Consider the following 25967-nt stretch of genomic DNA (forward strand, 5'->3'; position numbering starts at 1 on the left):
AAAAAAGATATAAATTAACAGACAGAAAACATTCTCCCTGTGCCTGACCTCTCCTGCCAGTAGGGGACACTAATAAACATCACACCAGAATAGAACTGACTCAACATCAGCCCTGGAAGCAACAAAACCGTGGTTATGTAGATAGCTAAAACCCCAGGGTATTTTAAAATGCAGGCAAAAAAAGAAAAAAAAAATATGTACATCTCATATACTGCAGTGGCTTGGGTTCAAGAGAGGATTAGTGAAGGTTGTGCACTGTGTAGAATGCCACAAGCAGGGTCAGTAACCTGAGACAACATTACCTGTATGTCAATATTCTACCCACACACACACACACACACACACTTACCATCTCCTGTGCCATCCACCTCTCCTTCATTCATGCTGGCTGCATCACCACACGAACACAGGAAAGAAAAAAAAGACAAAAGAAATGGTTTAAAATACAAAGCAATCTTATTTTATGCAGTAAGTTCATTTAGCGCAAGTACATTGCATTGCTACAAATGAGTCGTGACAGTGCAAATAACACTGTTGACAGTGTTGCATGCAAGTACTAATACACTGAGACAACGTTATTACACAAAATAAAAAGCTGACACAGGCTTTAAATATTAAACAAATACTAATTCTCCAAACGATTTACGTTACAACTGTCTGGCTGTTGTACGGGGACAGAAAACCAGTTTAGAACAGGTTCAATTTCTTTCCATTCATCGCAACCCAAAATATCAGATCTTAGAGAAATGCTTGTGACCAATATGTATATTTGTATTTCTGTAAAAGATTGCTGCAGTGCTTAAAGCTGCATTTGAGATGTTAATCCCACTGGGATGGCAATCACTCCCCAAAGTGCAAATATTTGATTCGAACAAACTGAGTCACTTGGAGTGCACACTTGTTCCACCCATTTCACAGCTCAGGCCGATGCTAAGGCCTTTTGCTGAAGTTTGGATTTTGGAGAAAAAGCTACAATGGCGTGTCTCTTCAAGACAATTATAAGAGGAGCTGCTTTAAGAAAAGGAGGGGCAGGCAGGCTCAGTGACTACAGGCACTGTGAGAATCAAAGGAAAGGCATTGTTTAGCATGCAGCAGAGAGATCCTTCTAAGAACAGGCCTTCTTTCTCCTTCCCCTGGGTGCGACTGGGCCAGTGCTGGCTAAGTGCAGGATCACCTCGGGCTTCAAGCCAGAACTCTCTGCTCTGCTCAACAGCACCAGGAAGTCAGATCTCAGCACCCGAGTCAACGTACATAATGAAAGAAAGAAAATGGACCTGTTTTTTCCCCTTAAGTACAATATTCTAATCGCTAGAATGTAAAATGCTCGGGTTCTGTTAAAGTATCAGTTTAAATGATTTACACATTTTTACAATTTTTCACTTTGCAATACATATGCTGTTCTGACTAGCAACACAACGTACAACAACGCCTTGACTCTACGCGTATTCTGGATCAAAGGCTCACCCAAGATCAACTATACAAACCTATGCCCCATGCCTAAGCCCTAAGCAAGCACTAGTTATATTTACAGGATACCCAACTGCTTAGCTTCATGTGCTGAAACTAGAGAGCATAATGAATTTTGCTCTAGAGGTGCTTGTAAAAATAGAATAGCTTCGTCCTGGTTCTACGGGGAAGCTCCTGCCTTTTCAAAACACCTTTAGTACAACTCTCGTGTGAGACTGGTCGAAAGAGCCGGTTTCTACATGTCACGAAGAAAAAAAATCAGTTGGTTTTACCCGACGCAATCCAACACTGTGTCTGCACTGCTGAGGTTGGAGACTCGGCGCCAAAAGTGTATTTAATCCCAACTGTCAGTCCGCGCTTTAAGTATACTACTCTCATCAGCCAGCAATCCTCAAAAGCAAAAGACACGCTGCAGGCTGTTTTGGTCTTGTATGTGCCCTGGATACTTCACTCAACATCCTGCATAAACATGATTAACTACACTTACACAGTGACTGAGCTACATGTACTCTCTGCCTGCGAGTCACACAGGGAGCTGTGCGTGGTCTATGCGGAATGTTATTACAGTTATTACACTACATTTGCATATATTAACTTGGCAAATGATTTGGGCAGAATACATTTTTAATTCAATCACACCACAGAGTTAATGTCTTAATCAAGGGCACAACTCTGGCTTCCTAGCAATCGCTCCTGTTATTAGAACAGAACCGTATCCACCAAGCTAGAGCTGTACCTAAGGCAACTGGCACAGGGCACCCAATCTACTGAAGTTTACAAATCATCCCGACTTCTTGTGTGTTTTTTTTTTTTGTTTTTTTTTTAAACTGTCAGCAAATGAAAAGCAGAAACACAGAATCCATGCCACAACACAGAAATACACTCCTTGCTTATAGTAAGCTTCTCTTCATACAATACAACAATGTCACCATAAAATAATCACAGTAAAGAAAATGGTCAGAGATGATGGATTTACAGTATTCATGTGCCATTAATGTGGCAAAAGCAGTCACGCTGCTACCATGCAACCAGAAAATGATATTCACTGTGCATGGCTTTCCTGTGGAGCAGCACACACACTGAAACTAGCACACAGGACTGAAACATTGTGAATAATGCTGGTTAATATAAGAATGTAAAACCTCACAGCCTTAATCCCCTAACAGATCTGTGTTATTAGGTTACATGTTTGTGTGTGTGGGGTACATGTTTGAGTGTGTGGGGTAGTGTTATTGTGGTTGGGAACCAAACCATCATCTTTTTCCCCACTTTGCTTTATCATTAATTCTTACACACAAGAATTTCACAACACCTAACGATTTATTTTGTTCGGATGGTGTGTATGTTGATCGGCACAAAATAAATGAACAATGCTGTTTTCTTTTTTCAAATCCACACTGGGGGTCAGTTGCCAAGGTAACACTGCAACCATCGCCAGGCAAGTAAGAGAAACAGCTAAAGAGAATGATGAAGCAACACGAATTAGTACAATGAAAGAAACAGCAACAGTTTTACATTTTTTGTCATTAAACATGGCCCAAAGTTCACCGAGGCATTTGGCTGACAGTAATACGACCAACTGCATATTCTTTCATGACCACGTTGACACGAGGACCGTAGAAGAAAGAGCTCTGGATGTGGGTAGATGCACATCTTCTGCCTTTAAAAGCTGCCTACTTCACGGCTGTTGCAGTAACACAGCAGATGTGCTGTCTCGCAGTAAGCCTGTGCCCGGGGACTGGCAAATTCACAAGGTGGTGGTTCAGCTCGTTTGGAACACCTACGGAAGTCTCTGTTTGTGAACAGGCAGAGAACTCATCATCCAATGTGGTCCATGGGCATGGAAGAGACAGAAAGGCAATGGTCTGGATACCTTGGTGCACGACTAGTTCTGTATGCTTTTTCCACCACTGTCACTGTTTTGGATGACACTGCACAGACTACACAAGCTGTGCTGTTACCCTTATTCTGTCTGGATAGACAACGCTCCCCTGGATCAACTCCAACATACAGACATGTTTACAAGGTGTCACAAACACTCTTGTGAGTTTGATTGTACATCTATGCACCTTGTGCACTGCAGGATTTTTTTTTTTTTTTGCGCTGACATCTAATTACAGCACATGAAAGGATTGATAATTACCCATCGAGATGATTCCGGTGTGTAAGAGCAGAAAAAAACAAAAAATGTGCAGTTCATGAGCCCCAGGAGTACCGTCCTTTTGAAACAAAATAAACAGGCTGAACACAGAGACAAAGCACTTCCCAGAGGTTCACATTTGCAGGATGGCAAACATTGGGAAAATTTGTGCATAAACTACACAAACCGTGTTTTCTGTTAATCAGTAAACCTTCATTGACTGATCAAACACCTAAATAACCAGAATCAGCTTGACACACACATATACACACACACACATGTATGTATGTATGTATGTATGTATGTATGTATGTATGTATGTATGCATGTGTGTGTATGTGTATGTATGTATGATTCTGCACTTTAGCACAGAGGATACCTGTACTGTGCAATCTACAGCTTCTATACTATACAGTAATGAATGACGGTCAATCATCTACCAGAAAAGAATGCTAGTACTTCTTTCTTCAAGTCACGTGTTCATAATAATACAGAAAGGTTGTATTAATGTTCATCACGCACACACAGAGCACCGTATCCCAGCCTGCATGCCACCCACACAAACGCTGCTTTGTTTATGGGAGTGTGGGGTGAGCAGTGTTTTGGCTCATTTTAAGTGCTTTTTGGGTTATTGAACAGACATATATAAATGATGGATTACAATTATGCAGTGAAATGTGAAGCACGAGTCTCTCACCGTTGCGCTGGGGCGGCCCTCTGCCCGTCTGCTGGTTCCCGCTTAACTGATCCTGCTGATTTGGGTTCATCGCACTTGTATGCAGAGCTGAATCGGAGTTGGTTCTGCGGGGAAGAGGAGAGGAGTGCAGGAAAGGTGGAAATAAAGGGCTTGGTTAATGCCATGCTGGGTATAGAAGCATACAAGAGTAATAGGCTTAAGTGAGTCTCAGACCCGAGAGAGTACAAGACCCACAATCCCCCCCTTTCTGCAATCTTTAACCAGTTACACATGAGATCTCTCTCAATGGCTCTTCATAATGCACTGCTGCTTTTCTGGCTCTCTTTGCCATGCACACACTCACTGTGGAGCTCAAACATTAATCATTACGCATGAAAGGTGAATGCAAAGCATTTTTCTTTGACAGGGGGCTAACGCTTTAAGTGTTTGTGCAATTGGACAGAAAAGAAGGTAGGTTACAATATACATAGACTGGACTCAAATCATAAAGAATCTTTTTTTTTTTAATTTAGAAAAAAATATATAAAAATAAAAAATTCAAGATAATAGTGTTGATAAAAAAAGCAATAAAAATTGAATTGTGCAAAACTATACTTAGTATTACAATACTTTTTTAATTAAAAAAAAAAGATTTACAATTCAGTTTCCATCAGTTTCAGTTGACAAGCTTTTTTCAGGCTGTACAACTCTATTAGCAAATCAAACTGAATTTAGTGTGGATTAAAACAGAACTTATTTTCACTTCAGGACAAACATGACCTGTTCGTTATCTGAGAGCTTTCTATATGCTTTATTACAAATTACAAAAAGAAACATATACTTCATGCTTTAATTTCCAGTGAAAAGATTCAGGTCCAGGGTGTTTAAAAGAAATGACAGATTAAAAGAAATGTAGAATCCCTAATATCAGGTTAGTTTAATATAGAAGGGTCTGGCATAGATTATATATATATGCTGTAATTGTGAGAGCCAAATATGATTGAAGCAGAAAAGAATATAGAGACCAAAGTTAGTGATTTGGTTGCAAAACCCTTATCCTTGTGAGGGGAGACATGAATCATGATGTTAAAAGGCAATAAAAATAAGAGGAGCATGTGTGAGGAAGAGTAAGTGAGAAAACATGAGAGAGGAATCCAGAAGAACTGATCTGTGAAATAGTAGTTGGAAGGTCAAAGGTCACCTGTTGAGCTGTGATATTAATCTAAACCCAGGCCGTTTCTCTTCGGTCCATGGCTGCTGTTCCCTTTGGAAATGGAAACAATCGTGCGTTACTGACCACCACACACAAAGACCAGGAGCTCATGGCTCAGGGCGTTAGTAGAGGGAAACAAGCAACAGGACAGACGGAAGGCCAGAGAGAGAAGCTGTGGAGAAACGAAAGAGTGGCAGCCTAATGTGGCACTCTGCAATCAACAGGAGCCTCGACGGGCCTGCGGGCAAACGCAAACAGAGCCGCACAAATCACAGCTTACTCCCCAGTGTTAACTCATCCAAGGCTCTTGGCTGATTTACTGCCTCAATTATACTATAGGGACAGCACCGTCTGGGAACAGATCAGAGAACAAACAGAAGTGCTGCAACATCCATTGCATTTAGCAGGATGAATAAAGTATACAATCAATAAACATGAGAGATTTAGGGTGCTTTCACACCTGCCTTGTTTAGTTCGGTTGAATCGTACCAGAGTTCGATTGCTCATTTGGTGCGGTTCGTTTGGGCAGGTGAGAATGCAGCAATCGAACTCTAATGCTCACCAAAAGCGAACCAAACAAGCGTACAGAGACCTCCTTGAAGAGCACTTGTATAATAATATACTAATATATTATAGAAAAGACCACCACAAATCAAAATCACTAAGCACAACAGAAAAGCAAGCATGCAAGCCATAGTTTCTTCAACAGATGCAGCATGTTAAGTCAGATGCCAAAGCAACAGCGGTGATTTTTACTTAGCCAACATGTTGCGTTCTGAAATGTTTATCGAATGAGGTCTTCAAAATCCTACTGTGGAAAATGGCTATACGTATGATACATAACACACACAAAAAAGGACCAGCACTGCTAAGGCCCATCAACATGCTGCAGCTCATCTCCCATCTTCGCAGATATTATGGGCTACGCATCAAATAGATGTAAAGTCTGAAAACGTGCAGACTGTACGGATAACCAGACAAATACGGATACTGTGGAGTAAATGACTGACCATTTTATAATTTCTGACCCACAGTAGAGTGATTTATATAAACTGTGGACTGTGTGTGTGTGTGTGTGTGTGTGTGTGTGTGTGTGTGTGTGCGCGCGCGCATTGTGTCATGCAAGACCTAATATTAAAAGCAGATCACTGATAGCTAGCATGAAATCATTCGAACCGCCAAGGCACTAGACAGATTGTTGAATGAGTGCATATTGCTGTTGGACCACACTTCCACTACAAGTCTCTGAGATATGTTGCTGTTTTGAGGGTGACCTCCCTCGAAAGGCCGGACTGACAAAACAGTAGAGGGTGAAGGGAGCGTGGGACCTGGAGAGTAGCCCTGACCCTGAGATTTAACCTGGTCCAGCTGGGTTCCACTGGGGCACCGTATGGACCCTACCCAGTCCTCAGAACCAGGCCAAATCCATTTCAGAGGGACTGCGTTTCCCTTAGAATAGCTCAGTCCTTGTCTAGAAATGAAAACTGACATCACTGAAAAAACAGTTGAGAGAAATGAGCATTTTTGTTGCATTGAAAGACTTCCAAAATTACACTGCATAAATATTCTTATCAAACCAGATTTGGAAGCTTCATGCACCATTTATGAAGATGCGAGTTAAAAAAAAAACAGCATCTGAAAAATATGGACTATGAAATCATTGATCAACAAACGTTTAAGCTCTGTGCTGCTCAAGTGTTCATAGAGTGGCCTACTTTGCTGTTTGATGCAAAAAAAATGAAAAGCCACAGCAAACCACACTTTGATCTTAGAAGAGAAATGAAGAGCCCTCTACATTAACCAAGTACAAACATACGACGATACAACAAAAGAGCCACCCACTCTCATGGGGATGACAGGAACAGCCTGATCCTGGTGTATAGACAGAATTGCAAATGTTGATCAGGACAGAGGGGGTTAAAGCGAGTGCCTCCAACATGTCTAAACTAATGCATTACAGATGTGGAAAGAACTGTAAACATGTCCTGCTCTTCTTTTCCCAAGAGGTCGTACATTAGCATCTGCTTCCCAACTGGAAAGGACTCTTTATCTCTGCTGGCCAAATGCTGGTCCTAGCTTGTGGATACGTTGTGCTAAAACTCCTAGTCAACTGTCACGCTTGCAGATCTTAAAGATGCCCTGCCACACGTATTTCATTACATTTGTGGTAATGTCTGAAGTTTACCATGGACTCTAACATTTTTTTGTGGAAAAAATGCCTTGGTTACCTTGTTTCAAGTCATTCTAGTGTGGTATAGAAAGCCTGCAGGAAGACTCAGCTCGATTTCGCCCCACAATACTGCAAGTAGCCTAGGATAGAGGAACGTTGTTTACAATCACCTGGAATTGCGGCAGAATGGCTTCTTTGGGTATATTGACGTTCAGCCATCCTTGCTGTATAGGAAACTCACTGAGCTACAGGAATTCTGTGGGCATGGTCTCAAGTGGGAGAGCTCATGAATAGTAATGAGCTCCATCATTTCTACGTCACTCTGAGCAGCTTTTCTAACTGACCTGATTTCTCCGCTTATTTCTTTTAAGTGGCTAGAACTGACAGGGGAGGTAGCAGTTCATTTTCACATTCCCGACACAACACAAACACATATGGACCTAACACGTAGCAAAAAATACAAGTAAAAACGGTTTTGTGTGGAAGGGCACCTTTAAGTGCTTATTAGAAAAAAAATAATGCTTAGACTTTTTGGCATACTCCTACTGATGGCAACTTACCCTAACTCAGGTGAAAATTCTCAGCTTCTGCTAACCGAGCATTAAACAGTCAAATGAGAAACACTGGAGTCTACTGTTGACCAAAAAGCTAACCACAGCTTAAAAAATCTTGGCTAGATGAAGTGATCTCCAGTTCATGAAGCCTAATGCAGACCAAAGTAAATAACTGCTTAACTTGTTGCCCCCTTTTACCCTTTCTATAACCTTCAAATATATAGTCAACCAAAGATGTGAATTACAGCACTCGCCAAAATATAAACCAGTTGCCCCCACCGCAAGAGAGCGCTTTCATAAATTTAACAGCCAGGTCTTCTTAAACTTTCCCAGCAAAGCAACTGGCTTGCAAATATAAAGTACCTATATATATAATGTATATATGAAGCATCTATAGTAATAGATAGATAGATAGATAGATAGATAGATAGATAGATAGATAGATAGATAGAGAGAGAGAGAGAGAGAGAGAGAGAGAGAGAGAGAGAGAGAGAGAGAGAGACATCCTGGACAAGAGAAGCTTTACGAAGCTAAAAAAAAAAATTGTCATTTTTTTTTTTTTACACAGACATTATCTTTCCTGGTTTCACGCTGCCAAAAACGACGCCCACCTTTCAATTAGATACATCAAAGAGAGAAAGCAAGGAAATGAACCACAATCCCACAGTATTGCTATTGTTCATACATCAAGCCAAGCCTTTTTATCAAGCACACAGGCCATGCTAATTTTGGTCTAATCCTGAAGGTCCTGGGCAGAAAGGAAGTGAACCTCTAACACAGTGAGAGCACAATCTGTTATGGAAGGCAGCAGACGGCATAAGCTTGGAGGAGTGCAGATCTGGCAGATTTAGTTAGTGCTGTTCGCTCTGGGGGAGCACACACACACACACACACACACACACAGACACAGGAGGAATAGCTACATACTGAACCTTGAAGAAGAAAGACATGGTTAGATCAGACAGCAGGGCTTAGTTAGAGCTGGAACTTCACCAGGAGCTCATGAAAAGTATTAAAATAAAAAAAAAGTTACAAAATAAAAATGCTGAAAAACCTAAAAACATCCAACACATGAAATTATACTTCATATGCATATACATTAGAAAAAATTTTTGATCAATCGATCAATAGAAACAGACAGATAAACAGTCAGACAGATATATATATATAGACAGATAGATAGATAGAGAGAGCGATAGAGAGAGAGAGAGAGAGAGAGAGAGAGAGAGATAGAGCGATAGAGAGAGAGAGAGAGAGAGAGAGAGAGAGAGAGAGAGAGAGAGAGAGAGAGATCAGATATAAAATAAAATGTGTCATTCTGGATAAATCTTGTGGTACATAATTTATCATAAAACCCTGTGCGGATCCTTTGATGCTAGACCATAAGGAATAATGTGCTCACTGCCCAGTGATTACAGATGCAGTCTATTTCAGCATGAGAGAAAATATCAGATAAACACTGTAAAACCCTTTCTGTCGGCCTGGCCACTCTGCTGACTCACAGACCAACATGAATCTTCAGGTTCCTCTTCCAAAATCAATCAATCAATCAATCAATCAAACAAACAAACAAACAAAAAACAAACAAAAACTACATGTTGAGTTTGTGATCATTTTTTGCCATCTGCTGTTAATTCAGCTAATACTACATCAAATGTAATTATTTAAGTAATATAACAAAATAGAGTTACATCTAAATGTTATGTAACATTTAATGGTTGGAATTGGTTAAAAGAACTAAACCTGTTTAAACAAACTGTTTACAGCCAACAATCGACATTTTATTTTTTATTATTTTACCAAATAAACAAAAGCTATAACAATTATCAAGTGGTTTATGTGGATTCATTGACTTTTTTTTTTTAAATAACGGCATGTTCCCTGAGCATATATTTAATATTTACAATAAACACTATTTACATAAAAATGCATTTTTTTTATTTATTTTTTTTATAAATTCATATATATTTCTGCACAGGCTTATACTGTACACTGTGAAAGAAAGAAAGGCGTGAAATTAGGATGTGACAAAATATTTTGTTTCTAAACAGACTAAATATGTGTGATGACTAATTATTACTGTAATGTTAAAGTAAATAACAGCCTTTAAAAAAAAAAAGAAAAAAAAAAAAGATAGTGTTTGGAACGGCAAGTCCTCAGGTATTCGTGTACATGTTGTGTAGCATATGGCTGTCACAGCATTCGGGGAACAGAAGGTCAAGCTAAAGCTGCTCTGGCCAATATTGTCCTCAGGTGTAAACAGTGACAGAGGGCGTGGACTCGTTCAGTGTAACACAGAGTACAGTGTGTCAGGCAGGTCACAGTGGAAATGCTATTGGGAAGAAGCCATACTGGCTAGAAGCCAGACCAACATGCAAAACATGACTGTACAGAGAGGAGGAGCTGCATCAGGACGTTTATTACAGGATGTAATTCACTAGCTAGTGAAGGCAACAACAAAAAAACAAACCTCCACGGATTACAGTTTACTGAGAATGGGTGGAATGAGGAGTGGTTTTAAAATACATCATCAATCCAGACTTGTGTTAGGGTTTATTTTCTGGCATGATGTGTACGTGTGCACCACGGACAAGGGACACTAGCAAAGTATGCCTTTTTTTTTTATTTGTTCTGTGACCAAAATAGAAACAGTGAACTGTGGAGCAGGTTCTCCTTCAGGTGAAATGAAAGAATTCGCTATTGTATATGAGCTATTCACTAGAACGCAACACACACTCACATTCCATTGACATTCTAAACCACACCTCGACGTATGACGCCTTTTGGGTGTTGCGTTTTTGTGTACGTGTGTGTGTAGCGTTGAGAGGTAGGACACAGAAGACTCACCTTCTCCAGTTGTTGTCTGGGGGAGGCGACAGGTATACCGTTCCATAAGGAGAACTCTCTGCGTGAGTTAGTCAAGGAAAAGTGTTGCTGTCTAACCTGACACAGAATCACAGCTCAATGTTTAAACAAATCTGAGTCTAGACTCCGTGCGTGTTTACAGATAAGTAAGAAAACCAGCCTAAATAGGATCGTGTGACAAAAATGACTTAGAGATGTGATTTCATTTTAGGATACTTTTTAAAACAAAATGATGACAAAAGAAGGAGTGTAGAAAGCCTAGAAAGATGAAATTGGGTTCTTCAGTGATCATAATACTGACTCGTCATGACTGTGCCAAATCTCCTGTTAGAGAAGAGGCGGAAAAGAGAAACAGAGCAGGAGTGAGTCTGGCGTGTTCTGTTAAACATCTGCTGAAGCCTGAAAAGCCGAGTCATCGTTTCTGCACCGAGAAGACTCCATTTCGCACTCCAGTACCACTACCATGGCGCAAAAATATCCATCTACTGACCTGGAGCATGACACCACAGGAATGACCACCAGCAAACAAAACCTGACCACTAAAATTCCCCCCTTCCTTTGAAAATAAACTGAAACACTGGAGTCATTCGAGTTGATCTAAAACAATATGCAGTGCCATTTCCAAGACAAACATGTCTGTTGTTTTCACCACTCTGGCCAGCACTCATTATGATGGGTAGGTGGAGCATAACACAGCTTGCTTCAACTTGGCAGAAGGAGTTGATATGGTTTCTAGGAAAACTGAGCCAACACTGTATGTGGCATCTGGCAAATTTTCTCTTAGAAGTGAATCCTCTACCCTTTACAAAATTAAAATGTTAGTGGAAAAGGTAGAACCGAGATTATGATGGATTATAGTAGTAAAGACAAAACTAGAGCACTTAACATAAAATAAAGTGATAAATCGACTGAAAATCATCCATCGTAACAGATCGGGTTGGATCACTGAGAATATGATAGCTTTATAAAAGTATCAGGAAAAAAGGTCCTGCAATCCTTACAATAACTGGATCCAAACACAAAAGCCTCATATTCCCTAAAGAATCAAGTCAACAGCTGCTCAGAGCATGAGATCACCTTGATGCAAAGATAGCTAAAAAAATATCGCTCTTGATTTTCCTCATCACGGTTTTTAACATTTGAACAACCGAGTAGTCATTTTCCTTTAAATTCACGGCCCTTTTAACATTTATCGCTAGTTACTTTTGGGAAGACGAGTGTTTGTGTTGAAAAGAACAACAAAATAAAACCTTATGGTACTATTAGCACGTTTTTCTACATGTTTTTTCCGGTTACTCTGAAACATATTTACCGAACGTCAATTAACGCTTACTGATATACTTATTGTAGGTGGTACGGTGTAATAAAAATATAATAAACCTTTAACCAATTAAAGTGGCTTTGTAGTAGATTTAGCCCTATAAAAGACAAAATAATGCAGCCAGACCGAGTGCTAATTTATTCATAATGCAGTGTAAGATGGTCAGAGCTGAAGTCCGTCTGTTACTGTGGACTAACCTCAAATCCCACATATGCAAAAAAAAAAAAAAAAAAAAAAAAAGCCTTCCACACACAGAGCAACATGAAACACACACACGGCTTCTGCTCACCCACAGCAACATCGCCACGCTGGTATGAGCGCTAAACAGTAAGATACAGTCAAGACCTGTGTTGACCCTACGGCTTTAAAACAGCTGCCCACACGAGTAAAGGTCAACGTGCTCTCATGCACACAACCACCTGCTCACACACAAATGGGCAAGTCAATTCTAAACTCACCCTCCAGTAAATTTAAAAAATATATGTTGTTTAAAAAAAAAGAAAAAGCTGTTTATATGATCATTCCTGTCATTTATTTTCTATAGTGTCGATACCGCACTGTACGTAAAGGATATCTGCCGTCCGTGTTTGTCGATAGGTCTGCGGTGTGGTGAATTGATGCGGTTGCGGTCTCTCTGGACCACTCTCTCTACCAGACCGTGGTGCCTGGTCCCTCTCACAGAGTCAAGCCCAGAGTGAAACGTGCCCTGAAACAACAGAAAAAAAGAAAAAAAAAGAGAAATGGGAGAATGGAGAATTGTAATGCTACAGCACAGGAGCAAACAAATGATATGATTTACAACAGAAAAAAAGGGAAAATAATTACAGTGAGTAACTGAATAAAAATAGCTCAAGGGAAATGAAATGTATATGTATGTAATAACAGATCAGAAAAACTGGAGGACTTGGTAAGGACACCTGACGTGTCCTAATAATAAGTAAATAAGACACTTCTGAGTCTAATATGATCCTACAACTAAAGAGGATATCGGTCAGAGACTAATAGCTATCGTGTATCTCCACATGTTTAATACTGATACTGAAGTAAGTCCACTTCTTGGCTAAGATGGTAAGCTGACCAGCAGAGTTATCATGCAATACTTCCCAGAGTTTAAAGAATCCACAATCCATCTTAATAGTCCACTCATTTCTTTCTAAAATGTACTATAAATTCCACCATGCCTGTGTGTTCATCCCAATACTACTGTGTCCTTAGAGAAATTGTACACATGAGATGACTCAGTGTTGTACCTAAAGTCTGAGAAGTCCAAGGTACCGTATTTTCCGCACTATATGGCGCACCGGATTATAAGGCGCAGTCTGAATTACGGGGTCTATTTCTGTACTTAACCCATACATAAGGCGCGCCGTATTATAAGGTGCATGCTAAAACATGCGGTCTACAAAAAAAGGTAACGGAAGCAAAACAGTGAGTTTTGTTGAACTTTATTCTACTATTTAACAACACACACACACATTATTTTTTAATTTTTTGATCTTCTCCTTCAAATCAATCAAAGTCCTCATTTTCTGTGTCTGAATTGAACAGCTGGGCAATTTCGCCATCAAACATGCCGGGTTCCCTCTTATCATTGTCGGAGTCAGTCTCGTTGCCAGATGGCTGTTCAGCAATGATGCCGGCTTTCCCGAAAGCTCGGACAACAGTTAAAGCAGGCATCCACAATCACAATCCACAATCCATTCACATATGGTGGTGTAACTCGCTATTTTCCTCATCACTGGTGCCATTTTCAGGGGTCCTTAGACAAACAAATGGTGTTTTGCAGGTAAGCGTACGTACTGTATGTACAGTACGTATAGTGTTACGTGATGTTCTCTGATTGGTTTATCGACGCCAGAGTACGTAGTATACGTATTACATCCCTGTATCGGCGGGAAATGGTCTGACAATGGTCTGACAGACAGACACATAAGGCGCACCGGATTATCAGTCACACATCTGATTTTTGAGAAAATTTAAGGCTTTTAGGTGCGCCTTATAGTGCGGAAAATACGCTAAATGGAAAGGGAGCCAATAACGTTCCCAGTGTGATGCCTGTAGTGCTTAATATTCTGAGATCACAGAATACACTGATCTATACTTGGAAGTACCAGTCAATAACCAACACCAATGTGATCCTGTTACTACAGGATCTACAGAAGATTTAGATCAAGTGTCCTGGGATTACAGGTGAACAAATTTAAGCCTCTCCAGTGTTTTCATCCATACTGTATGTGAGGTCACAAACCACTGGCAGTCACTGGATTAAGTCATTTGGTTGATGTTTCTTATGGCCCAGGTCCAGATATGATGCTTTCCATACAACCACAAGCCTTTACAGACTCACCACTAAAGAGTTTAACTCTTTACTCCACTTTAGTACAACCAATAAAGAGCTCCACACAATTTGTTTTTTAGCAAAATACAACAAACTCCAAAACCTCCGTTTCTGAAATGAGTTTCCTCAGATTTCACTTCACCTGCATCTCTGACCTCTTTCTATCAAGGTGGAGCCAGTGCTAGTTATTAGTAACATAGTTCAATAAACGAGTTCAGACGCCTTAGACGAAATAGCTTGCATCACCACCAGTTCAGGATTTATCCAGAATAGACAATAACAACAAGGTTGTCATATAAAACAGTTATAATAACTGCTTATGAAGAGTTCAAACGAAATTTTGTTGGCATTGTTAAAACCGTGGCCCAGTAAAGCTTTGGTTCTTTTCTCAGAACTTTGATTCATTAAAAATATTATTTTTTTGCATTTTCACCAAGAATTTCAAAACCACTTTTTACATTTTATTGGCTGTAATTAAGCTGTTGCTGTCGGGGGCCACCGCCATTTATAGGTTTTGCAGACTGAGATCCAGATTTGCACTGAAGCCTTTTAGGACTTGGTGGAAGAGAGCTACTACTCAGTAGTGGAACGATGTATATGCAAGTAGACAAACAGAGAAGCGTACACGTTTTATCCCAACTTTGTACAGTAGTTGAAAAGACCTCCCACTGCCATGGCAAGTCAAATGCAGCATAAGTTCTTGCCTGGAGTAAGTTTAGACAAGCACAACAGCACTAGATATACATGTATGGAGGGTGGAGGAAGAAGGAACGAAATGTGGAACCTGGTATTGTGCAGCAGTGTGCGCTGCATCGGGGGGGTCGGCCACTGACACAGTATAAACACGTGGACAGGTGAAGTGAAAACGAGTGACCAGAAGGATTTTTGTTAAACTTGTAACACTTCAGTAATCTGAACATTTCTGCCACCCATATTTTTGCATATTTAACTAGCAAAACATGCAAAAAATAAAACAATGTATATGTGCAACCATTTAGTCTCATTTTTCCACCCAAGTGAGTTTGCAAAGCATGAATTTACCTCACTGGATTCAGTTTCTGATGGCAGACACACACACACAAAAAAAAAGGATCAGTATCCAATTCCTTAAAGGAAGCTTTTATTCAGTGCAACAAGAGCACTTTCACTTGGAAGTACACAACACTTATTCTCCTAAGAGAACATCAACAGATAAAGTTCCACAGCCCTTGGAGCATGTTGCCATATCAGGTTTATAACCCGAATTGTCCAGCTACTTCGAGAAGACCAACTGTGATGTGATGTGAAGAGAGAAAAAATCTTTGTTTCGTTACATGACTGTGGTTTGCAATTACCATCTCTGAACAACATTTATGTTAATGTAGTGAGGATACTATTGAAGTTTATCTTCCCCTTAATAAACCCATCTTGCTTAAGTCCTTTGACTTGGATAAAGCAGGACAGGCCATTTACCTGGAAATCAGTGCTGGCATTGCCAATCTGGTTGACGTTGGGCAGGGAACCACCGTAGTACTGAGCACGGTTCTGTGATAACCGAAGCTGCTGGAGTTTCTGAAACTGCACCTGCAAAATAACAAGGAGGAAAACTATCAGTGGCTTTAAAGTCAATATCTGCAGGAGTAAAGAATATGAAAAATGACAACCATAAAGTTTATGGATAAACACTGAGAAGATGGATTCTTAGAAATAAGATAAGTCCGAGATAAAGAAGTAAATGATCAATTCGGATCAGGAATAAACAAGCTGCCATTAGCTCATTCACTGCACCGACCAAATGCCAACAATTCACACCACAGTACAATCCAGATATGTCACCAGAAACCTTCGTTCACCAGAACTACGCATCAGAGAAAGAATAACTTGTCGGTTTGGTGAATTTTGTGATGTTCGTGCATTTTCTTGCAAAAACAACAAACTTCCTTCTCTGAGTTACTGCATTCATCTGTTTCCGCTGCATTAAAAAGCAACTAAAGGTGTGATGAGGTGATTAGCTTTGCAAAGTAAATATACAATAAAGTGAAGTAACACACAGGAAAGTAAGATTTTCATCCAGGGTAAACTAGAAAACCTGAGAATAGCATAAAGCGTGAAAATATTTTAAGCCCAATAACCAGACTGGCACCCAGTCAATGACTCACAATTTATCACATGTTGTTGTCGCGATATATAAATAATTACATGTCTAGTGACTAGGGCTGTGGAGTATGGACACAGACATCATAGCTCATATATAGAATAACAAAATAAAATGTCTATTGATAGATATTTTAATAACATTGCCTACATCGCCAATATTGCATCCGGGTTACGTCACTAACGTCGGAGGATAAAACTAACATGAGTTTGCGGTAACAAAGACAAGAATCAAAACAAGCATGAAGGAGTGTTACAGAGTGGAACACCGACACAGAACAGGCATCAAATCCGACGCTGACCAGAACACGGTCGTATGTTAGTTATGCCACAGAGCATTTAACAATGTGTGCGGTTATTTTGTGTAGATTATTGTTTCATCAGTTTTAGAGAAAACGTAATACATCCTGATATATGAAATATATATATGAGGATGTGAAATTATCCATATCGTGGTATAAACTTTTCCTTTTTCGTCCATCGACGAAATAATGATGTAAATTATCTCGATAATTTGTGACAACTCACCAAAACAAAGCCCCATTTCACATCTCACTTCACGGTTTTCACTGTAATCGATCTAAACATGGCTCATTTTACGGGGAGGAATAAAAGAAGACCTCCTGCAAGACATATTGGAAACAGTGCACCGTGTGCATCACACGTTTCCACCTACACAGCAAATCACAACAGTGACGACTGGCCTGAATTTAAACATTTGGAATTTACTAAACAGATGGAAGAGGTCACATTAACTTCAACCCCCTACTCACTAAATTCAAAGTGGAACAGTATGGATGTTATAATACGATGTTCTGTAATATTTAGAAATAGCACCAGACACAAACCTACAAACACTCAACAGCTTTTGTCCACCTACAGTCCTAAAGATATTGCCAGACATAAAGAAAAGCTATGAGAAGTCGAGTGAACGGATTCGCTCGTGCGCTGAGACTACTGTATAGAGCTGATGCTTAGGATATAAAGAAGGGGTTTATGTAGATGAACAGAATGTACTGTATAATCTGCAGTAGCAGCGTGACAAAGCAACTCCTAAAGTGCATACTGAGGTCTGAATCACCTGAAGTGTATTAATCATTAGATTCCACAAACACATTTCTAAATATATTTTAAGTTCAATATGATATGATGCAGTGGTGTCGTTATACGATATACTATACAAACAACAAAACCATCCAGGATGAAGATGTGCCTCAGACTTCTATTTTCAACTGATAGAAACACCATAGGCATTTTGTGCAGGATCTTTCAGACTCATTACAGCATGTACTGTCACCCTGGACTGTAAATGAAACAGGGCTAAGCTTTCACTGCTGTGTCTGAAGCACGAGGCTTCGGTTGACAGTTGCGATTGACAAGCATTACAGATCTCTCTGTGTCGCTAGATGTGTTTGTGACCACTAGGGAATATGAATATGCAGCACAGTCGCACACGGATCGGCTGACACAAAAAGGAGAAGCCGAAGTGTCCCATACACCAGACATAAAATGAGAAGATTTTGAGTAAAATTCTGCATGGTGCCGTCTTTAGTCGACGGTGCTTTTTCCTCACCTGGGATAATGCTAGTGGACTGACTCAGGAAAATCAGTGTGGAGCAGAAGTAGCGATTTTTAAAACCCCTGAAGTCTTGTCTTAGGGAAGATTAACTTTTTTTTTTAGAGAAGATGCGAGTGTGGTCTTGATTAAGTACTGGAGCGATACGATACTAAACTCTACCATTATTAAATATATAGAGTTAATAAACAGTCTTTTACTGATGCACTAAAAACCACTTGTACTCGAGAGCTTAATTATTATTTGCAGTGAACGACTATGATCTGTTTGTGGGTATATGTTGTTTCATGAAGTGCAGTAATATCAATGCTAATATCTACACTGTATTTATGGGAAACATTAAGCATTATATTTTATGTATATAATAATGAATCGTCAGAGCTAGCCATGTCTGACTTATCATTTACCCCCAGATGGAGGATTTGTTTTCATCAGCTCCTGTAAGGAACTGTATTAAGTTCTGTATTAAGACTATTTATTCATTAATTAGCACTTTTGGGAGGAGATCAGAGGAGACCGCTTCGTAAACAGAGAGCTTATTTATTTTAAGAACCTATTTATTTTTCTAAATCAACTTAAATCAATATGAATCAACTTAATGAGCTGTGAGCGTAACAGATGAAAGCTCATGGATGCATTCAGAATAAACCATTCACATTTAATCTTATTCAAAAGTAACCACCATACAGCTGTCGTCAATTAAATTATTCCGATTAACCCCGAATACAAACTCAACTGTTCCTGTACGATTTTCTTCACTTCTTTATGGTTTTGAACTTGAAAACCTGCCATTTTATCAGTGGTGTGTTTGTCCTGGTTTGGCCTTTAAATGGTCGCAGATTCCTCCAATTAGCAATAATATGCATCTGCTACCATTGGAGATTTTTTTTTTTGGGTCAATCCATTTATTTTGACCTCAATTACATTCCACTGGTTTGATCAAACAAATTCACCTCCTTAATTCCTCTTAAGTTGCGGTGAATTTGCTGCTAAATATTTTGTTTACGCTCCCAGACACAAGTCAACAGACTCTGTAGTCTCTCATTAAGCATCTCAACTTGTGATCTCACCTTCCTCTTTCAAAGAGAAATGCGTCATGTTTTCTGGCTGTTTTGTAGCTCTTGCCCTTTCCGCGCCGTCGATTTTTAAATCGCCAAAAACAAATCAGCAGTGGCATACACACCTGACGAGTGATAAGCGTTTGTCAACAGTTTACACACAAATGTGAAGAACATCAGATTGTTTACGAAACTTTAGTGAATCCAAGCTTACATTTTTAATTCGGTTAGGCTCACACAAATATTGCTTAAAACACAAACTCAAAAACTTTACAGAAAGATTGATAGACAGACTTAATGTTGGTTTCTTTACATCTCAGGAAGAAAACATGGTAAGACAAAAAGACGAAAAAATAAAGACTAGCAAAACCATTCAATCACACCATCCACTGACTAAACTTATTTAAAAGAGTTTCTGTCCATCCCGAATGCAAAAAGCACATTTTTAATTAAAATGTAATTTATTAAAAGGTAATGATTTAAAATGTTAATCAGCTGTACAGTAAGTGAAAAGCAAACCACAAGCAATCTTCTTGCTTCACTATGATTTACTCATGCGCAGTGAAAATGCCATATTTGCATCTACTCTTACCAATGATTCAATACAACATTTGAATGAGAAAAGTACAAGTTAGTAAAGAAAGGAACCCTTTATGAAAGTACAATCCCCCTGAAGTCCTTCTGCACTCTTACATCATAAACGTGCAAGACATCATGGCAGAAAATTTGTAAAAGAAGAAGCTAATTTCTGCCCAAATAACTTTTAAAGGGTCTTTTCTTACTCAGTGATTCAGGGGAAAAGTTGCTTATTGAAAGCAGAGCACTTTAAGAATATAAGAGGATTAAAGCATCTGATGTAAATAGCATGGAGTTTCCCTTCTACTTCTACATCCACTATTCACTTCAAAAACTGACTGAAAGAAAAGTGAAATAAAGAAAGCTGGAATGTTATCAATGTTCACTAATCATTAATATTCCATCAGCTGTCAAGGTTCTTTAAAAAAAAACCTGTTAGAAGCAAAAGACCGAACGACGGCTCCTTTTAGTCACCGTACTGAATGAACTGAATCCATCAGCAGAGGATGGACGACTATGCGGCAGAGAAACCTGTGCGTCTCTAAAGAAGGTACTAGCGATGAGAAGCGGAGGTGCTTGTAGACGGAAGGCTTAAAAGCCATCAATAGCCTGACAATAAAGCTTTTACAGTTGAATAATGGATTATATCACAAGGTTTCATTGATCGCACAAGGACAACATGGTACACAGAAGCTTAGGCTGTTCACAGCAGTCGTGTTAAGCTAAGAAATGACAGGAACTAATTTGGGAAGATAAGACGTTAAAAGGAAGTTAGTTAAAGGTTTGAAGTGTGCAGAGTTGGGATAAAGACAGAATGTGTAAGCAATCCTCCTTCGTGTGAATGGAAAAAAGGGGTGCGAGATTGAATGCGTCCTTATAAAACTCACCCAGATAGTAGTAGTTTATAAAAGAATAGAACGGAATATAGCGTTGAGTTAATAGCATCCATTGTGAGTGCGTATGAGCACAAACCAAAGAGTGACAGAGCTGAGACAGATGCATTGCTGAAACAATAAATCATCATCATCATCATCATAATAAATGAGAGAGCTTCAGTCATTTCCTCTAAGCACCAGGCTCTAGTCCAGTACAGGTGATGAACAAATGCTTCACTGCCCAACACCAACAAAGTGCATGCTTAGAGCGTTATAATGCGTCATTACGGTAAGTTGTTAATACTGACAGCTCAGGTGTCAACAGTCTCTAAGCAGCAGCACCGACATGCTGAGATTTCATATCGATGCGATTAAATACAATAGAGTCGTTTTATTACGAACAACTTATACAGTAAACATATACAGTAGCACAGTTTCCTATTTAAGATCATAAAGGTTTTTTAAGTCATTTTTTTAGACATTGGCTTTACTTTACCCTTGAGACGGTGAGGTCCGTCATAAGTTGCTCGAAGGCCCGCGTTTCCTCCGCTTGTTTCTGGTTGTGCAGCGCGATCTTCTCGCTGAACTTCCTCGGGTTAGAGGAGCTACTCGAGCCCGGGGATCCGGACATGATGAGGGCCGCAAGAGTTTTAGAGACTCGACTTCACAGCAAAAACAAATGTCCACGGGTTATACGCTTGCAGTTAAATTTCAAATACGTTTTAAATATCCTCTCATGGTTGACAGTCCTGTTGGCTCGAAATGCAAATCATTTTTTAAGGGGAAGAAAGTCCGAAACGTCAGCTGTCAAACTCTCTAAACTCTCTAAAATTGTAAACTGTCTAAAATAAAAAATCTGATTTTTTTCCCTTGTACGTAAATAAGTCTCTAAGAAATATTATATCAGTATATTATTGTCGATTTAAAACTTTACCAACGGTCTGAATTTGTTAGCAGGTTTAGCCGCGCTAGCTACACTACCTTAGCATGTAGCTACTAGCACGTATCTGCATCATTTCCTCCATTGGGCTCTCGATATTATTTTTATTTTCAGATAGATATCTAATGATTTTTATAAACTGTTATCAATCGGTTAGCAACAATAAAGCAAGTATTTTCTCTGACACGTCGCTGAACGTAGCTTAGCTCGAAAGCAACATTTCGAGCTCGCAAAGCTAAGCCTTAGCCAGTTAGCTAACAACCAGCTAACGACGTTTAGTTAAACTTAACAGCTAAAAATTGCCAATTACGCGTAACATTCCGGTCGGATAAATTCCTGTCAATAGCGTTGTCTTGGATAAATTGTTTGTGGAATAAAATGCTTTCGCTGAACTCTTATAGCTGTTCAGCTTTAGCTTCCTTAACTAGCCAACTAGCTAATTTAGCCAACAGCAAAAAAAAAAAAAAAAAAGTGCCTCAAGCCCCGCAAAGCTAACAACCAAAGCCAGTATTCAGTGAACACAATTCGACTTCTTTACAGACGTAATTGAAAGTATTGCAGCCAGCAATATATCGACCCCCGAACTAACAGAAACACACAAAAAGTCTGCTTTTGGTTTTCATGCACCGGTGATTGTAAACTTTTCCCAAATTTCAACAAGTGGTCTGAGCACCTTAACTGGAGCTAAAGCCTTAATACGCGTTCACATCTAAACAAATAAACAAACTTGACCTTATTGTTGAATTTAATACAACGCTCTCAATACCGTCTATAGAGTCACTGAATCTGCTACTACAGCCATCCGACAGTGAAGAAAACAAAACAATCAAGTGTCAGATTGTCAAATCCTGGTCCTCTGGATCAAAGTGTCCTGGATCATGACCGACATGTTCACATCCACCTGCACTGTAGTTTATTTCATGCAAGCTCTTCTTGTTTTGGTTTAACTCCGATGCCCTAATCACCGAATGAAAACAGCAGGGGGAAAAAAATACACACAAGCTCGCTTCAAAACTGTACGTCAATTTAAAAACAATAAAACTTTGTCCACAAGACGGCAGTGGAGTTTTCTTAAAGGGATAGTACAGCTTTATACTGATGAGTTGTTCTAAAACGACTCGGATCATCAGGGCTCTCAAGTTTTGAAGACAGGCAAGAGTGACATCTCCACCCAAACACAACAATGGGGGTGACCCCTACTTGCCCACCAACCACAAAAAAAAATTTATGACATAAAACATTGCAAAACTTAATATTTGAATTAAACAAAACATATTAAATTATGCTGTTGGTTAGTAGCCTTGTTTTTCTGAGATTTAATTACACAGAATTTATGAAAAAAATTAGTATTTTATAAAATGTCATAAAGCTGGGGCCCCTGGCACCATCTCAGGGCCCCCCGTTTGAGAACCACTGGCACTAGACTACTTGTTCTGAGCAGGTGTTGTCAGTGAACAGGCTGTAAAACTGTTTTCTAAGTTACAGACACTTATGAAATTCTGATGCTGATTATCTGGGAAACTTTCTCCAACAGCAGTCAAAATGTCATTGTTTGTGTCAAACAAGTTGTAAATTTGTTGAAACATTACAAAAGGAGATCATGACTTACTCTGTGCTCAAAGTGATGCTTGCAGCTCCAGTGGTTTTCTCTGTGGATGAACGAGGTTGATGCTGAACTTAAATCTTACCCAGATGCTATTTAATGATTGGCTATTGTGTAGCCTCTTTTTTTGATTGGCTGATAAGTGTCAGGCTCGACTAAGAACTCCAGGGGAGATGCGCTTGATTCCTGCCCAGTTCCATAGAGACAGTGGTGCGGACTGATACATTTTGGGCGCTGCGTCATATTAAATATATGATAAATAGTAAGTTTTTCTGTGTGAGAAATACAATGTATGGCGGGAGAGTGTGAGAAAAGACTGAAATGAGTGACTGTCACGCTCCATGCGTGACACTTGAGAGCCCTGGTTCATTGAGTCGAATCTCTTTCATTCTTGTTTGTGCGTTTTAAGAATAGGGAAGTCGAAACGTTGCTTTTTAATAAATGAGTAAATATGGGAGTTAAAACAGTGTTGTGGACATTATATATTTTTTTCACTTTAGCAGTTTCTTTTGTCCTGCACTTGCCAGAAGGTGGGATGTGCACACAATTACTTATTTAACAGAAGTCTTAAAACACTTACATTTACATTTATGGTATTTAGCAGGCACTCTTATCCAGCGTGACATACAATTTCTTTTGATTTATACAACTGAGCAATTGAGGCTTATGGGCCTTGCTCAGAGGCCAAGAATGCCCCCTTTTCCATCAGAAAGAACCGGGTGCTGGTTCAGAGTATGTGTTGGTGCTGGTTCAAAGTTGGTTTCAGTGGCGAGCCTTCTAAGAACCTGTTTGCCTTTCCATGGGCTAGAGAGCCATCACAGAGCCATGTCTTACGTCACTATATACAACGTTATAGTGTATACTGTATGGAAACGTTTTGGTGCTACTTAAGAACCACTTTTCCTGGTTCAGAGCCGGTGCTTTGAACCAGGAACAAGAAGAGCCTGCTTTGCGTGTCGAAAAAGAAAGAACTGGTTTTAAATTAGACTCTGAACCAGCACTCAAACTGGCTTGGTGGAAAAGAGGCAGAAGTGGCAGCTTAGTGGACCTGGAATTTAAACTCATGACCTTCCGAGCAGTAGTCCAACACCTTATCCACTAGGCTACCAAGTCCCCACAATTATTTATTATTAAATGAGAACAGGTTAGAGAAATAATAATGGAATTTCTCAAAACTGTTAGGAAATTAACAAGTCATTAATTTGTTCCAAAGAGCCTAAATCATTCACAAAAATTGCACTTTTCAGGGTGGATCTATAAGCGTAGAAACTGATCATGGTGGCATTTTATGTTAGTACTGCATTTTAAATTCACTATTCTCTTCAGTATGACCCATTGCCACTGCTTGTGTGTGGAGAATGCATGGACTTTTGCTTGATTTTATGCACCTGTTAGCAATGGGTATGACTGAAACATCAGAACTTATTCATTTGGAGGCTGTCCACATACTTCTGATCATTTAGTGGATTTGAAGTGTTACTGGAGCTGCGTCTCGAGTGATGTATGATGCTATGTATTTACACTATGCTCTATGCATGTCTGTTTTGACATCAAATGCACATAATGCAACACTGCTAGCTTTAGCAGAATACGGTCAAGTTTTAAAATATAAAAAAAAAGGGTGAGAGGAGCCATATCATTAGAAGTGTGTCAGGATCTGACACCAGCTTGACACCAGGCAGCAGGAGCTTGACATGGAGAGACAGAGAACAGATTATTAATGATACTCATATCCTACAGTGATTTAGGGTTATCATTGTTATTTCAGTGGCCTTATATATGAGACAGGAAAGACAGGATATGACTTTAAACTTATATGGATTTTAAACAACTCATTCTCCACAGGGAAAGCTGGTTGACTGCAGCAATAAAACTGGATTTGACTTTTTCATTTCATGCTACAAGAGTTTCAGTTCAATCAAACATCAGAACATGATCTCAAAGACATTGCTGGTTGAGTATTTCAGATACCACTGAGCTCCTGTGGTTTTTTTTTTGACACAGATATCAGAGTTAACAAGGAAACATCAGGCCTGTTGGTGGAATTCACCTTGAGCATGAGAGAAGTCAGAGTAGGATGGTTAGAATTGTGTGAGGTGATGGGAAGGCTAAAGTAACTCAACCATTCTGTTTAACCATGGTGAGAAGAAAAGAATAACAGAATGCACTCGTCAAACGTTAAGGATGGGTAACAAATAATAAGGACCTTATGAAGGTTCTCCTACGGTCAGCCATGGGGCAAGGATACGAGGCTACATCATCACCTGGTTTTATGATGGTCATAACTCAAAAGTACGGTTCATGACTCTTGGACTGATTCCATGTGGCACTGAAGCTGTTCTGGCTTTCACACTTCACTAACACATGTTTTTGTTGACCTATTGTAGACTTACCACATTAAATAGAAGTAGCAATAAATCCAAGAAAGGAAAAGCAAAAAAAAAGAGGTCAGAAAAGCCAAA

The 25967-nt window shown here is 39.5% G+C and overlaps 1 protein-coding gene across 6 annotated transcripts in view; it reads right to left on the reverse strand.

Moving 5' to 3' along the window:
• The window catches only part of crtc3 (CREB regulated transcription coactivator 3), a 62773-nt gene extending 39846 nt beyond the window's left edge, over positions 1–22927 (reverse strand). The window contains exons 1-8 of one of the 6 annotated variants that reach the window (XM_027137150.2): positions 22669–22926; positions 21459–21624; positions 16197–16307; positions 12981–13112; positions 11068–11129; positions 5485–5547; positions 4305–4408; positions 350–388 (exon numbers count right to left, since the gene is read on the reverse strand). In XM_027137150.2, the coding sequence (XP_026992951.1) occupies positions 350–388; positions 4305–4408; positions 5485–5547; positions 11068–11129; positions 12981–13112; positions 16197–16307; positions 21459–21593 (646 nt within the window). In that variant the 5' untranslated portion in view covers positions 21594–21624; positions 22669–22926. Of the gene's footprint in view, positions 1–349; positions 389–4304; positions 4409–5484; positions 5548–11067; positions 11130–11301; positions 12582–12980; positions 13113–16196; positions 16308–21458 lie in introns of those variants that run through there. The other 5 variants (XM_027137152.2, XM_047815517.1, XM_027137153.2 and 2 more) reach the window with 5 other exon arrangements.
• Between the last annotated feature and the right edge of the window lie 3040 nt (positions 22928–25967).

The sequence above is a fragment of the Tachysurus fulvidraco genome, chromosome 1, assembly GCF_022655615.1.
Source record: "Tachysurus fulvidraco isolate hzauxx_2018 chromosome 1, HZAU_PFXX_2.0, whole genome shotgun sequence".
NCBI lineage: Eukaryota > Metazoa > Chordata > Actinopteri > Siluriformes > Bagridae > Tachysurus > Tachysurus fulvidraco.